The 23,239-nt window shown below is 47.4% G+C and overlaps 2 protein-coding genes across 14 annotated transcripts in view; one reads left to right on the top strand and one right to left on the bottom strand.

Moving 5' to 3' along the window:
* Positions 1-185: 185 nt before the first annotated feature.
* The window catches only part of ZNF549 (zinc finger protein 549), a 30,130-nt gene continuing 7,076 nt past the window's right edge, over positions 186-23,239 (top strand). For 2 of the 4 annotated variants that reach the window (XR_008650355.2, XR_010115180.1), the window contains exons 1-3: positions 196-474; positions 7,961-8,087; positions 10,041-12,179. Coding sequence is in view for 2 of the 4 variants with exons in the window: in XM_055239841.2 (XP_055095816.1) it covers positions 442-474; positions 7,961-8,087; positions 10,041-11,764 (1,884 nt within the window). In the remaining 2 variants the exon portion in view is untranslated. Of the gene's footprint in view, positions 475-3,906; positions 4,016-7,960; positions 8,088-10,040; positions 21,521-23,239 lie in introns of those variants that run through there. The other 2 variants (XM_063615288.1, XM_055239841.2) reach the window with 2 other exon arrangements.
* Positions 13,607-23,239, bottom strand: part of ZNF550 (zinc finger protein 550) — a 25,299-nt gene continuing 15,666 nt past the window's right edge. For 3 of the 10 annotated variants that reach the window (XM_063615374.1, XM_063615375.1, XM_063615373.1), the window contains exon 4: positions 13,607-23,138. In XM_063615374.1, coding sequence (XP_063471444.1) covers positions 22,120-23,138 — 1,019 coding nt within the window. In that variant the 3' untranslated portion in view covers positions 13,607-22,119. The remainder of the gene's footprint in view (positions 23,139-23,239) is intronic. The other 7 variants (XR_010115191.1, XR_010115186.1, XR_010115187.1 and 4 more) reach the window with 7 other exon arrangements.

The following is a 23,239-nucleotide window of genomic DNA, read 5'->3' as shown; positions in this document are numbered from 1 at the left end:
AATAGGCTTTGCTGACCCTAGTTTGATGGGTTTTTTCCTTTGTCCTCTCTCTCGGATTGAGTCCTCATGGCGCCGCGGACTGCGGCGTGGTAGGAACTACACCACCCAGAATACTGTGCGCCGAGCGTGCCGGGGCCTTGAACCAATCATTGCCCAGGAAAGGGGCACCTCCGTAAGTGCGCAATACGCCAGATTCCTCCGGCGTCGTTCCGGTGGTGGTCATTTTTGCTGCCTGCGAATGCGTCCGCCGGCTTGGCGTTTCCGGCTCGCTGGGTCCGGGCCAGGTAACTGGAGCCGGAAACTGGTGGAGGTGGTGTCCGCCTGCAGAGAAGCTTGCCTGGTCTCGGTCTGAGCGTCGCCCAGCGATTTGCCACCGCACGCACGCCGGATCCCGAGCTTTACCGCGCGCGCCTCTCCAGGCCCCGCCCCGCCCAAAGTCCCATGGCTGCCGCAGCGTTAGTGAATACGCCGCAGGTGAGAGCGGAGTCCTCGGATCCTCACCTGGGTCCTCAGGCACCGGTTTGGGGTCACCTGCGTGGGTCTCTGCAGTTCAGGCCCCTTCTCCGGGACAACGAAGAGTTCTGGGTGGGGTCCTCAGAGCTGACGGGCGGTGAGGTGAAGAAGGGAGAGCGTTGCGTACCGTGGGGGCTGCATGCGCAGAGCCTGGGAGGTGCGCCGGGGTCGCGAGCATTCGGGAACTTGGGGGCGGACCCTTGTCTGCAGGGAGCAGAGAGAATGAGGAGAAGAAGGCACGGCTGCCATGGCAGCCTGAGCAGCCGGGCTTTTAATTCTGAGTCTTTGGGAGCCACGGAGGGTTGTGAACTAAAGGAGAACACGATCTGAGTGAGGGTCTGAAAAAATATTTCAAAGGCAATGAGTGGAGAAAACAGACTGTTAACGGAGTGATGAGGGTGGACGCAGGGATACTGGTGAGGAGACTGCTGTAGTAGACTCCAGGAGGATTATGGTGGCTTCTGGACCAGACGGGTTGCTGAAGGGACCTAAGTAATAAGAATCTTAAAGGTAAAGCCAGCAGGATTTTCTGCTGCATCATTTGTGCCTATGGGCAAAAGTGGGAATGAAGTATGATCCCAAGTTTTTCTTTTACCTGAACATCTGGAAGAGTTGACAAATCTGGTGAGGGAGCAGGTTTCAGGGAGATAGTAGGAGTTGAATTTTGGACGTGGTGTTTCTAAACTGCCACAGAGTGAAGTTGTTACATGGGCAGTTGGAATCATAAGTAGAAAATTCATGGGAGGAGACTGACTCAGTGACGTGTAAATGGTGGCAGGCTGGGGCCTAGACTCAGGCCAAGCCTTAAATTTAGACGGGAAATCTTAAGGTTTTACTTTGAGATGAAGAGAGGAAGGGCTGAGGCTGGAGGCTGGGAAAGCGTGGGTCGGCCTTGGCGAAACTGCTTGCAGATAGGGGGGCCATGGGGTTCCAGGGGTACTTCCAAAGGGAATGTGTAAGGAATACACACTGCATAGGAGGGATTTGAGGGTGGGACACTGTGTAGAATCACCATTCAGAAGACTTGGCGAACTGTTCACTCTATGTGGAGCCAGAAAAAGGTCAGCCAGACTAGCGGAGCAGCCCAAGCCCAGCAAGAGCAGCTCTCCCAGGAAAATACAAGTTTAGACTGTATAGACTTAACAAATTAAATTTATGCAAGCAATTAGTTAACCGATTAAAATGTCACTATAACTCTGTGCTCTAATAAAAAATAAATGTTTGTTTTTTGTCATGCTTTCCTGGCACAGAATTCCTAAAATCGTTGTAATTTCCTCAGTGAAAAGTGTCTTGTGATAAGTCATGGACCGCATAACAACAATGTTGACCACATCAATGACGGTGGTCCCATAAGATTATGATACCATATTTTTATTGTACCTTTTCATTTTCTTTCTTTCTGATCAGGAGGCAAACTGCATTTTCTAAGTTTATAAATGTTTAAATGCACAAATAATTATCACTGTGTTACAGTTGCTGACAGTATAGTAACTTGCTGTACAGGTTTGTAGTCTAGAAGCAATAGGCTATACGTTGAACAATGGCTGTCTGAACAGTAGTTCCCCCTTATCCTCAGAGGATACTTTTCAAGACTCCCAGTGGAGGCTTGAAACTGTAGATAGTACCCAACCTATGTATACTATGTTTCTTCCTAGACTACATACCTATAATAAAATCCAGTTTATAAATTAGGCACTCTAAGAGATGAACAATAATAACTGGAAATAATATAGAACAATTATAATATACTTTATAAGTTAAAGTTATGTAACTGCAGTTGAGACAATAAAAAAGCAAAAGTTAAATTATAAAAAACGTTATGTGAATGTGGTATCTATCTTACTGTACTATTCACCCTTCTTGTGATGAAGAAGGGACTAAACTCGATAGAGTGAGATTTCCTCACACTACTTAGAATGGTGCACTGTTGTCCGGCACGGTGGCTCACACCTGTAATCCCAGCACTTTGGGAGGCTGAGGCAGGCAGATCACAAGGTCAGGAGATCGAGACCATCCTGGCTAACATGGTGAAACCCCGTCTCTACTAAAAATACAAAAAATTAGCCGGGCATGGTAGTGGGCGCCTGTAGTCCCAGCTACTCGGGAGGCTGAGGCAGGAGAATGGCGTGAACCCGGGAGGCGGAGCTTGCAGTGAGCTGAGATTGCGCCACTACGCTCCAGCCTGGGTGACAGAGCAAGGCTCCGTCTCCAAAAATAAATAAACAAATAAATAAAGGATGGTGCACTATTTAAAACATGAATTATTTCTGGAATTTTAATATTTAATATTAAAATTTTAATATTACTATTTTCAGACTGAAGTTGAAATTTAATACTTATAATTTTCACACTGAAGTTGAATGTGGGTAACTGAAACTGCAAATAGCAAAACAGCTGAAATGGGAAGACTTCTATACTTGAGTTTTATGAGATGGCTTAGGGTGAGCAGACAGGGTGGAGTCTCTAGATAGGCTCAGAGTGGAGTCAGTCACCAGACAAATCAAGTGATTACAGAATTTGAACTTTAAGCCCCACCTGTGGCCTCCAGGGAGGGGAGCAGAGATCTGGAGATTAGGTTATATAAAATCTTCAACAATGAGTTCTAGAAGCTTCAAGGTTGTGAACACTTGGAATTGCTGGGAGAGTGACATAAGAGAGCATGGAAGTACTCTGCCTTACCCCCTCTCCCAGTACCTTGCCATATGCATCTCTTCCATTTGGCTGTTCCTGAGTTACATCCATTATCATAAACTGGTAAACATAAGTAAAGTATTTTCCTGAGTTCTGTAAGTGGTTCTAGCAAATTATTGAACGTAAGGAGAGAGGTCATGGCAGCCCCCAAATTTGTAGCCAAGTGGAGAGAATTACGGTGGTCTGGACATTGGCTTGCAATTGGCATATGAAGTGAGGGCAGTTTTGTATGACTGAGCCCTTAAACCTGTTGGTTTAGCTGCAACTCCAGGTAGTTAGTGTTAGAATAGGATTGAATTGTAGGACACCTAGTTGGTATCAGAATCAGAGAATGGTGTGGGAAAAGACACTACATATTTATTGTCAAAGAATCACAGAAGCCTCTAATAATTTGAAAAGATATCACATTCACATAAAGACTTAAATGGCAAGTAAGAAACACCAAAATTTTTAAAAATGTTTACAGAAATCTTAGTGCAATAGTCAGTACTAGCTAAATCTTAGCATTGGACACGTATGAATGAGTTTGATGCCTACAATAGCACTACGAGATAGCCACCATTAGGTGTTTCCATTTTACAGATGAAGGCAACCTCAGAGAGGTTAGGTCTTTGTCTAGTGTCACACAGTTGGCAAGAGCAACTTACCCTTTGTAAATGCCACCTTGAACACCTTTATTTCATAGCCTCCCTCTTCCTACAGATTCCCATGGTAGCAGAAGAGTTTGTGAAACCATCACAGGTAGTGGAAGAAGTCCCAGGTCTTCACTGGCCCTGTTCCCTAAAGCCATGGTTCTGGCCCACAGATGCAGGTAACACTGATGTCCTGGGACTCTTTTTCCTTCATCTTTGGTCCCTGGGGTCACCTCAGGCCCAGGATGATTAATCAGGGTCAGGAGTTATACAGAGATGTTCCCATTTCTGCATCCAATAGGGTGAAGTGATGAAAGGTTTCCTGGGCATAGGCGCCAGCATGTCCAAATGCTTAGAGATGAGAATGATATGGGCATATATAGGGAACTGCAAGTCTCTGTGCACTGTGGCCAAAACTTTTGCAGTTTGAGCTGTGACAGAACTAACATGAGTCTCTTTTTCCTTCTTTACAGTCTCACAGATACATGATTTGTCCTTTTTGTAGATCTTAGCAAACTCAGAGTACAATATTTTTTTTCTTGTTAAGAACTCTCACCTTTTCACTTAAAGGAAGTACTTCACAGGTTGTCTTTTACATATCTGAATGGCTGGTATTATCGCTCTTGTGCTTTGGAGGTATTAAGTAAAATAAGCATTACTTGAACACAAGCACTGTGATAATGAGACAGTTGATATGATAACCAAGATGGCCACATAGTGATTAACAGGCAGGTAGTGTATTCAGCATGGATCTATTGGACAAATGGATGATTCACGTCTTGGGCAGAACAGCGTGGGACAGTGTAAGATTTTATCACACTACTCAGGAAAGCACGTCATTTATAATTTTTGGGTTGTTTATTTCTGGAATTATCCATGTAATATTTTCAGACCACAGTTAACCAGTGGTAAGTGAAACCATGGAAAACAAAATTGTGGCTAAGAGCAGGGACGACTGTATACGTATTCAGTGCTATACATTTTATTCTAAGCACTGCTTCCACTGCATCTCACAAATTCTTAAGTTGTGTTTTCATTGTCATTTAGTTCAAAATATCTTTAAATTTATCTTGAGTATTTCTTCTTTGTTCCATGCGTTAAGTCTTGTTTACATCTCCCAGGTATTTTGGGATTTGCCAGCTCTCTTTCCATTACTGCTTTCTAGTTGAATTCCATTGTGATTGCAGAGCAGACATTGTATTATTTCTATTAAATTTATTAAGATGTGTTTTATGACTGTGTATTGTAAACTGGGGAGTAAGTGCCCTTCGTGGGGTCTCTAGGATCATTCCAGCACTGCCATGGAAATGAAACTCTGAGAGGCATAAAGGATTTATTATATTCATAGGTCCTCATAGAGGGTGGCACAGCAAACCATGCATGGAGCCATACGAAGGAGCTCTCAGGGAGTGGACTCAACCAAGCAGGCAGGGAGCCAAGAGGGAGAGCAAGGACCTGTGGGCAGGTGCCTTTCCTACTGTGTTTGAATGTCATTCAGTCACAGTCAAAGGACGAAAAGAAGGGGAGGTTGTGACAGGGACCAGTCTTAGCATGCTGGGTACCTGGTCAGCAGGGTGGGTTGCTCATAATGTATTGGGGATGTTGAAGCATCAGGAAAATAGGAAGTTTTAAAGATTTATAAAACAGGCCCAGAATATGGTCTGTCTTGTTGAATATTCCGTGTGAGCTTCAGAACAGTGTGTATTCTGTTCTTGTTGGACAAAGTAATCTAAAGATGGTGATTATGTCCAGTTGATTGACGGTGTTGTTGAATTCAGCTAAGTTTATTGGTTTTCTGCCTACTTTATCTGTCAGTAACAGAAGAGTGTGGAAGACTTCAATTATGATGGTGGATTGATCTGTTTCTCCTTGAAGATCTGTCAGTTTTTGCCTCATATAGTTTGATGCTCTGTGGTTAGGCATGTATGTGCTAAGGATTCTTGTATCTTTTTGGAAACTGCCTCAACCTCCCGAGTGGCTGAGATTACAGGCGCCCGCCACCACGCCCAGCTACTTTTTGTATTTTTAGTAGAGACAGGGTTTCTGCACATTGGCCAGGCTGATCTCAAACTCCTGACCTCAGGTGATCCACCCGCCTCGGCCTCCCAAAGTGCCTGTGATGTTTTCTTGATAGCTAGACATGATGAGCTCAGTAAAAGGAATTGCTGTAAATAGGCCTTTAATAATGTGGTGGTGAGGTGTGTCAGCGGGCAGAGGAAGCATTTTAAGTCCCGCAGTTAGGTCTCAGTGTTTTAGTGAGCCTCTTCCTCTTGACTGAAATTCACGTGTTTCTAAATTGTGTTTTGTTATGCTTTTTCTGTCCCATTATGTGGAAGAGGAATACTAGAGTGGGTTGTAGTTGGTTATTTCCCTTCCCCCAGATAGGTTAGGCTCTGGTTAACTGTTGTCTCCCAAGGGCAGGCTTTGTTTAGAGGAACACATTGCTATGGCATATTTTAAAATGATTCATTTTCCCCTCTCTGCTGGAAGCACAAGGAGATTTTTTTTTCCAGTATTCACCATGAGAACTTGGTTAAGTTCCTGGAGGTAAATATTGCAAGATTGTGGGGGGCCCCTATCACTGAGTGCCTCTTGAATTTTCAGCTCACAGAATTGTCCACACAGACCTTCCAGCAATTTATGCATTATAGATTGGGTTTTCCTAACCTGGCACTGGCTCGCATGATGGTTTCCTTTCATGAGTTTCTGCTCCTGTGAGCCTTGATTCCCCTGTATTCCCTTGTTTGTCTCTCCAATCTTGTGGGCAGCGGTGTGTCCTGTGCCCTTATCTTTCCTGTGTGGATCCTAGAAGAATTGTCCATTTTTCAGTCTGTTTAACTCTTTACTTGCTATTGTGATAGAGTGGCCACTTCCAAGCTCCTTACATGCAGAATAGGAAACCAAAGTCCAGGAGTTAGGCCTTCACAATGTGGAGTCTCATGTTGGGACTTCTTGGTGGTGGTGTTAGGTGCACAGCAAGAGACAGACACGTGGAGTTCAGGGAAGGGATCCAAGTGAAAGCTATCCATCAGCCAGTGGCTGGCCTGTGGACCGTGGCAGATTTAAGAGGAACACTCTTCAGGTCATAGTGGCAGTCCCATCAGTGAGGAAGGATGTAGGGAGTATTCTCTAATGACTGGGTCTCTTGCATGGTCACCTTGATAGAAGTGGGAACCATCACTAAGACAGATAAAGAAGAGTAGTAACCATGGGTGTGTGGGGGTAGGATGAAACGGGTGTCCAGCTGTTGGCAGTCTTTAAATGGGGAATGGTTAAGAGATTCATTCAGAGGCAAAGAAGTAATGGAGGTCAAATGACACCAAGGTCGGGGCTGGTGCTTTTTCTCTCTTCTGCTGGCTCAGACTTTTGTTGGTAGCTCTTGGTAGGGCCTGAGTAGTTTCAGACACTGTGACAGATTAGGTTAAAAGCAAATGAGATTGACTGGGAGAGTCATTCAGCCTGTGGTGGGAGCAGCTGGGGGCCAGGCTTTGACTGAGTATAGGTGGAGAGAGGAAAGATATGACTGGTGTGGGGACAGCACAGGCAACACTGAGGAGGAAGTGGACTTTGGCAGCCTGAGCTTACACAAGGTCTGAGTGGCTGAAATTGGAACAAAAGGGCCAGGCCAGATGGGGAAGTCTTCATAACAGTCCTGAGACTGCCTCTGGCTTGGGTCTAACAAAGATGTGTGGTGGTGCTGGATCCTTGTTGCATTTAGCAAGTGCTGCCTGGGTCCCTTGAGCAGAGTGGGATGTGGAGAAGCCAGTGAAGTACCTGTGTCATGGATGCTGAGGGCAGTGGAGTTCAAGGTGTAGCAGTCATGATCTGGAGATGTGTTCCCATGAATGGTGTGCAGCCAGGGAGAGAGTATGGCTGTACTCAGGTTGCTTGTACTGGCACTTTAAACCAAGACAGTAAGCACAGGTTTCAGTATATCTGGGTCTCCAAGGAGGTGAACTAGCAGGAATATGGATGAGATTCCATGATGTAAGGCCCAGAGCCCAATGGGAGACACCATAAGGACCTGGTATCTCCTCTGAGTTGGAGAACTAGGGAGGAGGGAGATTTACTGGGGTTCCTGGGGATTAAGTCTGCTCATGATCTCATCTGCCCCCATCATGCAGGGCCATGTGACCTTTGAGGATATTGCTGTGTACTTCTCCCAGGAGGAGTGGGGCCTCCTTGATGAAGCTCAGAGGTGCCTGTATCATGATGTGATGCTGGAGAACTTTTCGCTTATGGCCTCAGTAGGTAAGATCTCTTAAAACCACACCATCAACTTCTGCTGGACTCTACTCTTCCCCTTTTTCCAGGAGTTTCCTGTCTTTCCCAGAGTTGGACATGGGCCCTTCTTCTTTCCTTGGTTATTGACCTGTGGAAGACATAGGCGTTGTGGTTGCTAGGCCTGGGTTTTTTCTGCCCCAACATCTACTGTCCTGAAGCCTTTTAGTTAAGAGTTTGGGTTCAGACTCTTGTAACTTGCCCAACCAACACCACTTGGTTTTGCCACTCCTTGCTAAGGTGACTGTTCAGTTCTATGGTGGACCTGTGTTACAGGTTCTCCCCCTGCCTTTAGTAGACATGTCTTTGGACCTGCCTTTCTTAGGAATTACAGGTACTTACATGGTTGCTATTTGTAGGGAACCCTAGACTATGACAGCAAGACCCCCTCCCAAGGGTTTTTTTGTAATAAATTTCCCTCTCTGTAGTCTGTCATGGGTTGGGGCACTCTGGGCCAGTGTTGTTGACCCACCTCCCTGTTTTTCCCTTATGATTTCTTCTACCTTCCAGGACCCAGATAGTCTCCTGACTTAAGCCGGGGACAGGGGAAAGGCCTGTGTTCCTGAAAGGGTAGTGAAGTCTTCAGCCACAGCAAGAGGGGTTAACAAGGTTTGGGACCTGTGAGTAGGAGCAGTGGGAGGGCATGATTTGAGGGTTGAACTCAAATCATACCAGGCAGATGTCCTATGTTCCCCACTATTTTGGTGCCAGGGCTCATGGCCATACCTCATTTTTCTCTTTTCTCTGCCTGCTTGACAATTTGCCTACTTGTTGTTTCTACTGTGATTGTCCCCTACCTCTGTTCTCCACATCTCTCCTGTTCCTATTCTGCAGTGTTCTCCAACATTAGCCTATACCTAATGTATTTAATATTATGAGCTGTGCAGATACAGATGTTCCTCAGCTTATGATGGGGTTATATCCTGATAAACCCATTGTAAGTTGAGAATATCGTAAGTCAGAAATGCATTTAATACACCCAACTTATTAGACATCCTAGCTTAGCAACACAGTAGAGTATCAGTTGTTTAGCCTGGTGATTGTATAGCTTACTGGGAGCTGCAGGTTGCTACCGCTGCATCACAAGAGTATACACACTGCGTATCACTAGCCTGGGAAAAGTTCAAAATTCAAAGTATGGTTTCTACTGAAGCATCACTTTTGTATCATCATAAAGTGGAAGAATCATAAGTTCAACCATTATAAATCAAAGGCTGTCTACTTAAGCTCTCAAACGTCAGCTATCCAGTTGTAATTGCATTTTCCTGGGGTGACACACATTCTATGCAGGTCTCCCCTGTCTCCATCAGACAACGTCCTATTGAAAACCATTGACAGAGAAGGGAGTTGTATGTCCCCTGCCTCTCTTCCCACCACAGTACCCAATTCCTTGTACTCTTGCTGGTTATGGGTCTTCCCCTACATGGTAACCTTAAGAGGCCTAATACTGCAAGTATTATCTTCCTTGACCTGACTCCAGCTCCCTTGTCCTGAAAACCCATGGCCTGGGTGCAATGGCTCATGCCTATAATCCTAGCACTTGGGGAAGCTGAGGTGGGAGGATCACTTGAGCTAAGGAATTTGAGACCAGCCTCGGCAACATAATGAGATCCGTATCTCCACAAGAAATTCTGAAAAAAAATTAGCCAGGTATGGTGGTATATGCCTGTAGTCCCAGCTACTTGGGAGGCTGAGATGGGAGTGTCACTGGAGCTTGGAAGGTCAAGGCTGCAGTGAGATATGACTGCAACTGCACTCCCATCTGGGTGACAGAGCAAGACCCTATCTCAAAAAAACAAAAAACAAAAAAAAAAACAAAAAACCATGGACTCATCCCTCCCTGTGTTCCACAGGTATTTGTAATGGAGCTGTTCCCTTCCACCAAAGTCTGCATATACTTCACTTGCATTTTTATGCTTTTAGGTTGTTTGCATGGAATAGAGGCTGAGGAGGCCCCTTCTGAGCAGAGTGTTTCTGCACAAGGAGCATCACAGGCCAGGACTCCAAAGCTAGGTCCTTCCATCCCAAATGCCCATTCTTGTGAGATGTGTATCCTGGTTATGAAAGACATTTTGTACCTCACTGAGCACCAGGGGACAATTCCCTGGCAGAAACCTTACACTTCTGTGGCCAGTGGGAAATGGTTTTCATTTGGTTCTAACCTGCAACAGCACCAGAACCAGGACAGTGGAGAGAAACACATCAGAAAGGAGGAGAGCAGTGCCTTGCTTCTGAGTAGCTGCAGAATTCCTCTGTCAGACAATCTTTTCCCATGCAAAGATGTTGAGAAGGATTTTCCAACCATCCTGGGCCTTCTCCAACACCAGACCACCCACAGCAGAGAAGAGTATGCACATAGAAGCAGGGAGACCTTTCAACAAAGACGTTACAAATGTGAGCAAGTTTTCAATGAGAAAGTTCATGTTACTGAGCATCAGAGAGTCCACACTGGAGAAAAAGCTTATAAGCGTAGGGAATATGGGAAGTCCTTGAACTCTAAATACTCATTTGTTGAACACCAGAGAACCCATAATGCAGAAAAGCCTTATGTGTGCAATATATGTGGGAAATCATTCCTCCATAAACAAACACTCGTTGGGCACCAGCAGAGAATTCACACTAGAGAAAGGTCTTATGTGTGCGTCGAATGTGGGAAATCCTTGAGCTCCAAATACTCACTTGTGGAACACCAGAGAACCCATAATGGAGAAAAGCCTTATGTGTGCAATGTATGTGGGAAATCATTTCGCCACAAACAAACATTTGTTGGACATCAGCAGAGAATCCACACTGGAGAGAGGCCTTATGTATGTATTGAATGTGGGAAATCTTTTATTCATTCCTATGACCGCATTCGACACCAGAGAGTTCACACTGGAGAAAGGGCTTATCAGTGCAGTGAATGTGGGAAATCCTTCATATACAAACAGTCACTTATTGATCACCAGAGAATCCACACGGGAGAAAGACCTTATGAGTGCAAAGAATGTGAGAAAGCCTTCATTCACAAAAAAAGACTTCTTGAGCACCAGAGAATTCATACTGGAGAAAAGCCTTATGCATGCATCATATGCGGGAAATCATTTATCCGCTCATCTGACTACATGCGACACCAGAGAATTCACACTGGAGAAAGGGCTTATGAATGCAGTGACTGTGGGAAAGCCTTCATTTCCAAACAAACACTTCTTAAGCATCACAAAATCCACACTAGAGAAAGGCCTTATGAATGCAGCGAATGTGGAAAAGGCTTCTACCTTGAGGTTAAACTTCTTCAGCACCAAAGAATCCATACTAGAGAACAACTTTGTGAGTGCAATGAATGTGGAAAAGTCTTCAGCCACCAAAAAAGACTTCTTGAGCACCAGAAAGTTCACACTGGCGAAAAGCCCTGTGAGTGCAATGAATGTGGGAAATGCTTTAGACACCGCACCAGCCTCATTCAACACCAGAAAGTTCACAGTGGAGAGAGGCCTTATAACTGCACTGCATGTGAGAAGGCCTTTATCTATAAAAACAAACTTGTTGAGCATCAGCGAATCCACACTGGAGAAAAGCCATATGAATGTGGTAAATGTGGGAAAGCCTTCAATAAAAGATATTCCCTTGTCAGGCACCAGAAAGTACATATAACAGAAGAGCCCTAGCAATTGTTGGGATGTGTCATTGTCTTATTCACTGTAAGACACCAGAGAGCTGCTTTTTCAAGGGATCCAACAGACAGAAATTCAACATAATACATCTGCATATCAGTAGTTGAAAGATTCACTACAAGATCCAAGTACTTGGGAAACTTTCCAGAGATTACTTGTACTTTCTAATCTGCCCAGTGTTACAACAGACACTACCATATGGCATATCCTCAGTTTTCATGTCACTCACATGTGCTCAAGGAATGCAGACCACTGTGCTCACCAAATTCTGAAGGGAAGAATATAATAAAAGCCTATTGAGGGTCCTCTTCCATCTTGCTGAACTGTTCCAGGCATAGACAAAACCCAACTTTGACCAAGAAGAGCAATCTGGATTCTTGTAGCCCACGGAGGTTTACCTTCTTCACAGGTATTTTTTTATGTGATTGCCATAGTGGGATATTCCCTCCCCCCACCCAAGAGGGAAATGGGCTGTCTTACCATATGCTGATGTATGTGTTCTGCCAATGTGAAGGGTGAACAGCTCTAACTTTATGTCCCCTCCAGGGACATATTATGAGATCAGAAAATAGTTCTTAGTCCTGTCTGTCTTAATTTTTATTGGTTTCCAAGGTCTCCTAGGAAAGAGAGCAGAGCTGTGTGGTCCTAATCATGGTGTTGATGCCAGATTTATTTGTAGGTCCAGAGGTCTCCCTGAGAAGAGGCATTTGTGACAAATTCAAGTGCTAAGACCTGCATGAATTGTTTATTTGCAGTGATGCTCCATATTTCCTAGCACTGTTCATGGCATCTTATTTCCCAGATCCTTCATTGTAGCCATGGGCACAGGACTGAATTGGTAGGCAGGTCACTGGTTGTAAGACCTACTGGGGCCAGGTAAGAACAGTAATTGGCCCAGACAGGTAGGTGTGATAAACAGAGTGGAAAAGATTGTAGCCAAGTAGAGTGAATGTGTCCCATCCAAAGGTGCATCCAGATATGTCTGTGTTATTATGGCTTCATGATTTGGGGGTATATATAAATTCTCAGGACCTCAGACCTTTGATTCTCCTTTGGCAACACACATCGTCAGCATAAGGCATCTAAAGATTTTGTGGACTCTCATAACTTATGTACTGTGATTCACCCAGATCTGTTGTGCCAGTTAGGAATTATCTTTATTACTTCCCGTTTATTGCCACTGCTGAGAAGGCTGTCCTTCCTAACTTGTGAGGAGGTGAATCCTTAATAATAAGTAAATCTTGTGTTATCCTATAGTCCGGTTTTCGAAAAGGAGAGGTAGATGCGTATTTTTGTGTGGAACCATTTATCTTAAAACATTGAGGTGCAGGTTTCATACACAAAACCTTCTATCTTTTTAAGAATTCTGTCTGTATGGTTTATTGCCTAATTAATGGGTTTTGATAGTCATGTAATCTCAGTAAGTGTCTTGTCTTAGAAATACATGTGTATAGGCCGGGTGCAGTGGCTCACGCCTGTAATCCCAGCACTCTGGGAGGCCAAGGCGGGCGGATCACGAGGTCAGGAGATCGAGACCATCCTGGCTAACACGGTGAAACCCCGTCTCTACTAAAAATACAAAAAATTAGCTGGGCGTGTTGGCAGGCGCCTGTAGTCCCAGTTACTTGGGAGGCTGAGGCAGGAGAATGGCGTGAACCCAGGAGGTGGAGGTTGCAGTGAGCCGAGATCGTGCCACTGCACTCCAGCCTGGGAGACAGAGAAAGACTCTGTATCAAAAAAAAAAAAAAAAAAGTCAAGATAGATACAAATAAAGACAGGCCAACATATGAGTAGACCATTGACAGAAGAGGAAAAACACAAGGCAATGAAAGGATATGAACTAATGTTTAAATGTATTTCAATCTGAGAAATACCAGATATATTCTATATCACTTTGTTTTTTTTAATTTTTAGTTTATTTTTGCACACAAAACAATAAACATTTTCTAAAAGTACATACAAACAAAAATGCATATCAAACATATTAGGAAGGTTGCACATGGGAGGACAGGGAATAGAAATGGGGGTTGGGAATTAAAGAAAATAAATGAGAGAGGGACTTCGTATGGATCAATGATAATAACTCAATCCTCTATTTGACGAAGAAGGAGAAGGAAGAGGAAGAAAAAGCAAGTGGGATAAAGGATCAGAAAGGGAGGAAAATAGAAAAAATTAAGAGTATGACTCCAGGGTAGACCTGTTTTGTTGTCGCTTGGTTGGTTTGTCAGTTGCATTTTTCATATGTTTCGCCATGTTGGCCAGGCTGGTCTCGAACTCCTAGCCTAAAGTGATCAACCCGCCTCGGCCTCCCAGAGTACTGGGACTACAGGCGTGAGCCACCACGTCCAGCTCCCACATTGCTTCTGGCCTCTGTGGTAGACCTCCCAGATGGGGCGGCTGGGCAGAGGCGCTCTCCATATCCCAGACGGGGCAGCCAGGCAGAGGTGCTCCTCACATCCCAGAAGGGGCGGCCGGGCAGAGGCGCCCCTCACTTCCCAGACAGGGCGGCCGGGCAGAGGCGCCCCTCACATCCCAGAAGGGGCGGCAGAGCAGAGGCGCCCCTCACACCCCAGAAGGGGTGGCCGGGCAGAGGCACCCCTCACTTCCCAGACGGGGCGGCCGGGCAGAGGCTCTCCTCACTTCCCAGACGGGGCGGCCACGCAGAGGCGCTCCTCACTTCCCAGACGGGGCGGCCGCGCAGAGGCGCTCCTCACTTCCCAGACGGGGAGGCCGCGCAGAGGCGCTCCTCACTTCCCAGACGGGGTGGCCGCGCAGAGGCGCTCCTCACTTCCCAGACGGGGCGGTTGGGCAGAGGCGCTCCTCACATCCCAGACGATGCGTGGCCGGGCAGAGGCGCTTCTCACTTCTTCCCAGACGGGACGGCCGGGCAGAGACGCTTCTCACTTCCTAGACGGGGTGGTGGCTGGGCAGAGGCGCTCCTCACTTCCCAGACGGGGCAGCCGCGCAGAGGCGCTCCTCACTTCCCAGACGGGGCAGCCGGGCAGAAGCGCTCCTCACATCCCAGACAATGGGTGGCCGGGCAGAGGCGCTCCTCACTTCCCAGACGGGGTGGCGGCGCAGAGGCGCTCCTCACTTCCCAGACGGGGCGGCCGCGCAGAGGTGCTCCTCACTTCCCAGACGGGGCGGCCGGGCAGAGGCGCTCCTCACTTCCCAGACGGGGAGGCCGCGCAGAGGCTCTCCTCACTTCCCAGACGGGGAGGCCGCGCAGAGGCGCTCCTCACTTCCCAGACGGGGCGGCTGGGCAGAAGCGCTCCTCACATCCCAGACGATGGGTGGCCGGGCAGAGGCGCTCCTCACTTCTTCCCAGATGGGGCGGCCGGGCAGAGACGCTCCTCACTTCCTAGACGGGGTGGCGGCCGGGCACAGGGGCTCCTCACTTCCCAGATGGGGCAGCCGGGCAGAAGCGCTCCTCACATCCCAGGCAATGGGTGGCCGGGCAGAGGCGCTCCTCACTTCCCAGACGGGGCGGCCGGGCAGAAGCGCTCCTCACATCCCAGACAATGGGTGGCCAGGCAGAGGCGCTCCTCACTTTCCAGACGGGGCGGCCGCGCAGAGGCGCTCCTCACTTCCCAGACGGGGCGTCCGGGCAGAGGCGCTCCTCACTTCCCAGACGGGGCGGCCGGGTAGCGGCGCTCCTCACATCCCAGACGATGGGTGGTCGGGCAGAGGCGCTTCTCACTTCTTCCCAGACGGGGCGGCCGGGCAGAGACGCTTCTCACTTCCTAGACGGGGTGGCGGCCGGGCAGAGGCGCTCCTCACTTCCCAGACGGGGCAGCCGCGCAGAGGCGCTCCTCACTTCCCAGACGGGGCGGCCAGGCCGAGGCGCTCCTCACTTCCCAGACGGGGAGGCCGCGCAGAGGCGCTCCTCACTTCTTCCCAGACGGGGCGGCTGGGCAGAGACGCTTCTCACTTCCTAGACGGGGTGGCGGCCGGGCAGAGGGGCTCCTCACTTCCCAGACGGGGCAGCCAGGGAGAAGCGCTCCTCACATTCCAGACAATGGGTGGCCGGGCAGAGGCGCTCCTCACTTCCCAGACGGGGCGGCCGGGCAGAGGCGCTCCTCATTTCCCAGACGGGGCGGCCGCGCAGAGGCGCTCCTCACTTCCCAGACGGGGCGGCCGGGCAGAGGCGCTCCTCACATCCCAGAAGGGGCGGCCGGGCAGAGGCGCTCCTCACTTCCCAGACGGGGCGGCCGCGCAGAGGCGCTCACTTCCCAGACGGGGCGGCCGGGCAGAGGCGCTCCTCACTTCCCAGACGGGGAGGCCACGCAGAGGCTCTCCTCACTTCCCAGACGGGGAGGCCGCGCAGAGGCGCTCCTCACTTCCCAGACGGGGCGGCCGGGCAGAGGCGCTCCTCACTTCCCAGACGGGGCGGCCGGGCAGAGGCGCTCTTCACATCCCGGAAGGGGCGGCCGCGCAGAGGCGCTGACTTCCCAGACGGGGCGGCCGGGCAGAGGCGCTCCTCACTTCCCAGACGGGGCGGCCGCGCAGAGGCGCTCCTCACTTCCCAGACGGGGCGGCCGCGCAGAGGCACTCCTCACATCCCAATGGGTGGCCGGGCAGAGGCGCTCCTCACATCCCAGAAGGGGCGGCCGGGCAGAGGCGCTCCTCACATCCCAGGCGGAGCGGCCGGGCAGAGGCGCTCCTCACTTCCCAGACGGGGCAGCTGGGCAGAGGCGCTCCTCACTTCTTCCCAGACGGGGCGGCCGGGCAGAGACGCTCCTCACTTCCTAGACGGGGCGGCCGGGCAGAGGCGCTCACTTCCGAGACGGGGCAGCCGGGCAGAGGCACTCCTCACTTCCCAGAAGGGGCGGCTGGGCAGAGGCGCTCACTTCCCAGGAGGGGCGGCTGGGCAGAGGCGCTCCTCACTTCCCAGATGGGGCGGCGGCCGGGCAGAGTCGCTCCTCACATCCCAGACAATGGGCGGCCGGGCAGAGATGTTCCTGACTTCCTAGACGAGGTGGCGGCTGGGCAGAGGCGCTCCTCACCTCCCAGACGAGGCAGCCGGGCAGAGGAGCTCCTCATAACCCAGAGGATGGGCGGCCAGGAAGAGATGCTCCCCAGCTCCCAGACAGGGCGGTGGCCGGGCAGAGGCTGTAATCCCAGCACCCTGGGAGGCCAAGGCAGGCGGCTGGGAGGCGGAGGCTGCAGCGAGCCAAGACCATGCCACCGCACTCCAGCCCGGGCAACACTGAGCACCGAGTGAGCGAGCCTCCGTCTGCAGTCCCAGCACCTAGGGAGGCCGAGGCAGGCAGAGCACTCGAGGTCAGGAGCTGGAGCCCAGCCTGGCCGACATGGCGAAACCGCGCCTCCAGGCAAAGGAGAAAAACCAGGGAGGGGTGGTGGCATGCAGCGGCAATCCCTGGCAGCCCGCAGGCCTGGGCAGGGATTGCCGGGGAGTGCTGGGAGCCGGACGCAGGGAGTCTGCAGCCAGCAGCGTGTAGTCCAGCCTGGAAAAGAAAGAAAGAGAGAAAGAGAGAGAGAGGGAGAGAGGGAGGGAGGAAGGGAGGGAGGAAGGAAGGAAGGAAGGGAGGAAGCTCTATATGACTTTAAACTTATGAAATAATTAAGAAAAACTGGAAAGCTGGGTAATTCTAAATATTGTCTGGGACACAGTGATACAGAAACAGTTTTGTCCATGTTATGGGAGAGGAAAGGGCAATGTATAACATAATTCCAGTTACATACTAGATCACCGTATGACCTAGCCATTCAGCTGCAAGGTACATTTCTCATGTATGTCCATAAGTTTAGAACATAATACTGATGACCTTATTCTTAAGGTTGAATCAAGCTGGTGGTGATATATTTCATAGCAGGAAAATGAAGGAAATACATGTCCATAATCAGAGGATTTGAATCAAGGATGAAAGCTTCATGATGTAAAATATTACATGGCAGTTAAAAACAATTGGCTAGAGGTAAGCCCATGAAATATAGGATAGAAATACAATATTTTGTTGTAGTTTGAAAAAGACAAAAAAAAATTGAGGTCTACGATTCAATAAAACATAATTTAAAAATAATTTAATACCACAAAAACCCCAAAGAAAAACCAAAACAACCCAGACACTTCTTACTAGAACACGTGTTCCATGCTTCTCTCCCGGCTTCTGGTGGCCCCATGTGTTCCTTGGCTTGAAGATGTTCTTCCTGTGTCCTCACATCATCTTCCCTCTGTACATCTGCCTCTGTGACCAAATTTCCCATTTTTATAAGGACACAGTCATAGTCAATTAGGAACTACCCTAATGGATTAACTAACATATTACCTGAGGTTCTGAGGGTAACGACTCCAACATCTGTTTTGGAGACACAAACACTTAACATTGTCCTATGAATCTCTGCAGTTCTTCAAAGGGCAGAGTGAATAATAACCACAGCAATTTCAAGATAAACAGGCTTCCATTGTGAAATGGCTTGTTTAAAGAAACTATTAATTCCCTGCACTCTTCTGATCACTCTGTTGTTCACATTCATTTTAGAATTTCTCTTCCAAATCACTTTTGGTGCTTTCCTTCCTGCTTCTTTAATTTCCTTCAATGTTCTAGTTCTATTATGTTTTTATTCCATCAGCAATTTCTTAAATTTCTCTTTTCAACCTTAAACGGTTCTTCTGAAATTATAAAATTTACTGTGAACATTTCAAACATTTCCACATGTACATGAAGTTAAAGTGAATGTTCACTCTGACACTCCCCTCTGCCCCATCCCTTCCCTCCCTCTACACCCAAGGAACAAATACCATTTAACTGGGTGAGGATCCATCCAGACACATTTCTACTTACAAACATTAAGATTTCTAATTCGTCTTTGCATGACCGACTTGCTGAGTTAATTTACTGTCCACATTTCCTCTGTGAGATTTACTAATTGAAGTGCACCAACTGTGAATGGTCATAACTAGTCCCACCCCCACAATCATTTCTCACAGATTAAGCACCATAAGAGCATAGTGCTTTTTATCTAATTTGTTCATTAAATATAACAAAGTTACACTAACAAACATGAACATGAAACAAGTTTTACCTCTGCCAGGCGTGGTGGCTCAAGCCTGTAATTGCAGCACTTTGGGAGGCCGAGGCGGGTGGACTGACGTCAGGAATTCAAGACCAGCTTGGCCAACATGGTGAAACCCCATCTCTACTAAAAATACAAAAAAACTAGCCGGGCATGGTGGTGGGCGCCTATAATCCCAGCTACTCGAGAGGCTGAGGCAGGAGAATCCCTTGAACTTGGGAGGCAGAGGTTGCAGTGAGCTCAGATGGCGCCACTGCACTCCAGCCTGGGCAACAAGAGTGAAACTCCATCTCAAAAACAAAACAAAAACAAAACATGTTTTACCTCAATTGTAAACTATTTGTGGAAAACAACAGAAGTTCACAACTTTTACTGTAAGTTCAAAACTTTTACTGACTTAAAAATGGGTGCTAAACAAGTTTAGGTCAATATATTGCACCTGTTCTCATGTGTTTTTCCTATACTAGACAGTAAGTTCCTTCCCTGCTCAAGGGCAGGACCCATAGCCCAGCCATCCACTGCATCCCACTCTTCCAAGTATGACCACAACAGTGAGTGGCCATGAAGCTAAATGACAGGTGTCTCATGAGATTCCTGCCTATCACAGCAGCAAGTTCATAGTAGATCCTTGTACCAAACACTTAAAACTATGGAAAGAGCTGGAAGCTAAGAAAAACCCTAGGGTGTCCTTTATCCCATGGAAAACATCACTCCTGCTTTGGGACAAACTGGGGCCTAGGTCCTCAGGCCTGGAAAGTACCCTTTGATGACAGCCAGTATGTTTCTAGAGGGATTTCTCCAGCTCTCTTGAACCCAGGGCCTTAGTACAGCCACAGCTACAATACATGCAGGCTTCCGGAGAAAGGATGCAGGAGGGTGGGGGTCCTCAAGAGTCAACTCTCCTTCCCACAGGAAACTACACTCTGTCCTGAAAAAAACAAAAACAGAGAACTCTTAACTCACCAAGAATTGTATTTATAATACGTGCAAAAGGACCACAGTAAAAGGTACATGTCCACTATGAAAACATGAAATATATATGCAGTGCTTTAAAAGGTTGTGAGGAAAGCTCAAACTGATAAAATGATAGTTTTCTATTTTTCACACAATACATGTTTTAACCTAACATTATCTCATGTAGCTTGAAAACTAAAAGAAAATCTCACAAAAGAAATTTTAAATTACCATATTCAGGCTAAGTACAGTGGCTCACACCTGTAATCCCAGCTTTTTGGGAGGCTTAGGTGGGTGGATCACCTGAGGTCAGGAGTTCAAGACCAGCCTGAGCAACATGGCAAAACCCTGTCTCTACTAAAAATACAAAAATTAGCTGGGCATGGTGATACACGCCTGTAATCCCAGCTTCTTGGGAGGCTGAGGCAGGAGAATCGCCTGAACCTGGGAGGCAGAGGTTGCAATGAGCCAAGATCGCACCCCTGCACTCCAGCCTATGCAACAGAGTGAGACTCCATCTCAAAACATAACAAAACTAATTACCATATTCAATGCTAGCACCAAGGGACTAAGGTCATGGTGGTTAACTAAGAAACTCACGTAAACCTGCACACATATATCCTGATTCACCTGTTAAATGCTAGGCACTTTATTTTGCAGCAAAACTTCACGCAAATGTTTACAAGATCAGACAATGAGATTCCTTTCCATGTTGTTTTCTTGGGTTTACTGGGTTTACCATGGATTCATCTTAGTTGTGTGTTTCATTTTGCCTGTTTTAGCTATAATTCAATCCCTAGAAAAATGCTGAGGGGGACCTAAAAATACCCCTCTACACAGGATTAAAGAACCTGATAAACACCAGAAAGAATTAGGACTCACCTGAGAGGGCCAAGCAAGTACAAAGTGATCACTATGTTGCCAGATAAAATAAAGACAACAAACAAATAGAATGGAATCAGGAAAATGTGAGAGTGCTGAGCGTTTGAAACCATATTAAGCTAGGTGTGGTGGCTCACACCTGTAATCCCAACACTTTAGGAGACTGAGGCAGGATGATGAGTCTAGCAGTTTGAGACAAATCTGAGGAACACAGCAAGACCTCATCTATACAAAAAAATTTAAGGCTGGGTGCGGTGACTCACACCTGGAATCCCAGCACTTTGGGAGGCCAAGGCAGGTGGATCACTTGAAGCCAGGAGTTCCAGACCAGCGCAGCCAACATGGTAAAACCTTGTCTCTACTAAAATTACAAAAATTAGCCAGGTGTAGTGATGCATGCTTGTATCCCAATCTACTCAAAAACTTGAGGCAAGAGGACCATTTGAGCCCAGGAGTTTGAGATTACAGGGAGCTATGATCATGCCACTGCACTCTAGCCTGGGTGACAGAGCAAGTCTCTGTCTCTTAAAAAATGAGTTTATTAATAAAAATCAAAGCCTTAAACAGTCTTATGTAGTGCACATTTTAATGCGGTGCACATTTTAATGTGGCAATCCATACATGGGTTTTTCTCACCCTAGATATAAAAAAGTGTCACATGAAGACATTCTCAGTATTCTAATTTCTTGTAAATTCAAGAATCTCATGACACAAGCCTTCATATTTCTCACAAAGAATTACTCTCCTCACGGATATCCTCCCAGAGATGTCAGGATCAAAGGCAGCTTCCAAGAAATGTCTGAAGAGCTGCCCTCACTGTCCAACTCTGACAAAAGATGGCAGTGAATGTATGTAAAAAAAAAAAAAGTAATAAAACTCCTTTACATCTCAAACATTCCCCTACCAAAAAATAAAACTGAAGGGAAGTCTGTAAGGACATAAAGCAAGAAGATACCTGTGACTGAAGGTTTTCATAAGTTCATAGAGAAAATCCCAAGGTGGGTCAAATTCCAGCATGGCTCTTTATAGGACAAGTAAGTGACGATCTGGTCACAGAAAGTTTTCTCACGTCAATGACAATTATGTAGTAACTTTTCATTATGATTCTCAGATAGTAAGATTTTTCCTCTGGCCAAAGACTGTCCTTAATAGTTATATTTGGAATGTCTTTCTCCAGCATGAGTTCTCTGATGTTGATGGAACGGCTTCCACATTTCCCTCTGGTATGAATCCTTCTGCAATGAGTGAGAACTGGGTGGTGACTGAAGGGATCGTTACATTCACTGTATTCACAGGGCTTCTCTCCAAAGTGACTGCTCATGTGTTAAGAAAGAGCTGACAAAAAAAAATGAAAAGTTTCCTGACATTCTTTGCACTCGAAGGGCATCTTCCTCCAGTGTGGGTCCCATTATGAATGATAAAATAAGAACAGTGGGTGAAGGCCTTGCTGTACTCATTGCAACAATAGGGTTCTCTCATGTATGGACCCTTTGGTGCTGCAGAAGGTGTGACCTGCGTTTGAAGGCCTTCCCACACTCGATACACTTGTAGGGCATCTCCCCAGTGTGGATGACAGAGTGTTGAATGAGGTATGTGCTCCGGTGAAAGGCTTTCCCACACTGGGTGCATTCATAGGGCTTCTCCCCAGTGTGAATCCGCTGGTGCTGTATCAGTTCTGAGCTGCATCTGAAGGCCTTTCCACATGCCATGCAATCATAGGGCTTCTCTCCAGTGTGGATGATGTAGTGTTGAATTAGGTGGGCTCTATTGCTAAAGGCTTTCTCACATTCTTTGCACTCAAAGGGTTTTTCTCCAGTGTGGGTCCTATTATGGCGGATAAAAGTAGACCGGTGGGTGAAGGCCTTTCGACATTGACTGCACTCGTAGGGTTTCTCTCCACTGTGGATTGGATGGTGCTGCATGAGGTACGACCTGCGTTTGAAGGCCTTCCCACACTCAAGGCACTTGTATGGTTTCTCCCCGGTGTGGATGAGGTAGTGCCGAATGAGAGTTGAGCTCTGGCTAAAGGCTTTCCCACACGCATTGCATTCATAGGGTTTCATTCCAGTGTGAACCCTCTGATGTCGAACGAGATACCATTTCCTGTTAAAACCTTTCCCACATTGCTTGCATTTGTAGGGGTTTGTCCCTGCATGAATCAAGGCATCTTTCCCTGGTTGCTGTGTGTCACATTCATGGAGAACATCTGCTGATAACCACTCTTGTAAAGCCCTGGAGTGCAGACCATCATCTGTCCCCAAACCTTCACCTTCAAGGCTCACTTTCCCAAGATGGGTCTCCTTGTGGAGGTCTGTCTCTGGTGTCACTTTATCTTTCTGCATTTCCAAAAGCCCTTCCTTATCCCTAGATCTCCCCAACCTCGAATCACTTGAAGTTGAAGATTCCAGAGTCAGGCTTCCCTGGAGAAAGGCCTGCTCAGATAAGACTGGCGGGTAAGTGGTTGGCTCTCTGGTATGAACTTGTGCTCTGTCACCTGAAGGGCATCAACAAACAAAGGAGGGTTCTTTTAGTGATAAAATATAGAAAAACACAAAATAACCACTACAGTAGGAAAATGAAGATGAAAATAGTGCC

The sequence above is a fragment of the Symphalangus syndactylus genome, chromosome 13 (genome assembly GCF_028878055.3).
Source record: "Symphalangus syndactylus isolate Jambi chromosome 13, NHGRI_mSymSyn1-v2.1_pri, whole genome shotgun sequence".
Lineage (NCBI taxonomy): Eukaryota > Metazoa > Chordata > Mammalia > Primates > Hylobatidae > Symphalangus > Symphalangus syndactylus.
Note: the sequence above shows the minus strand (reverse complement) of the source record. Positions and strands in the feature narration are given on the sequence as shown.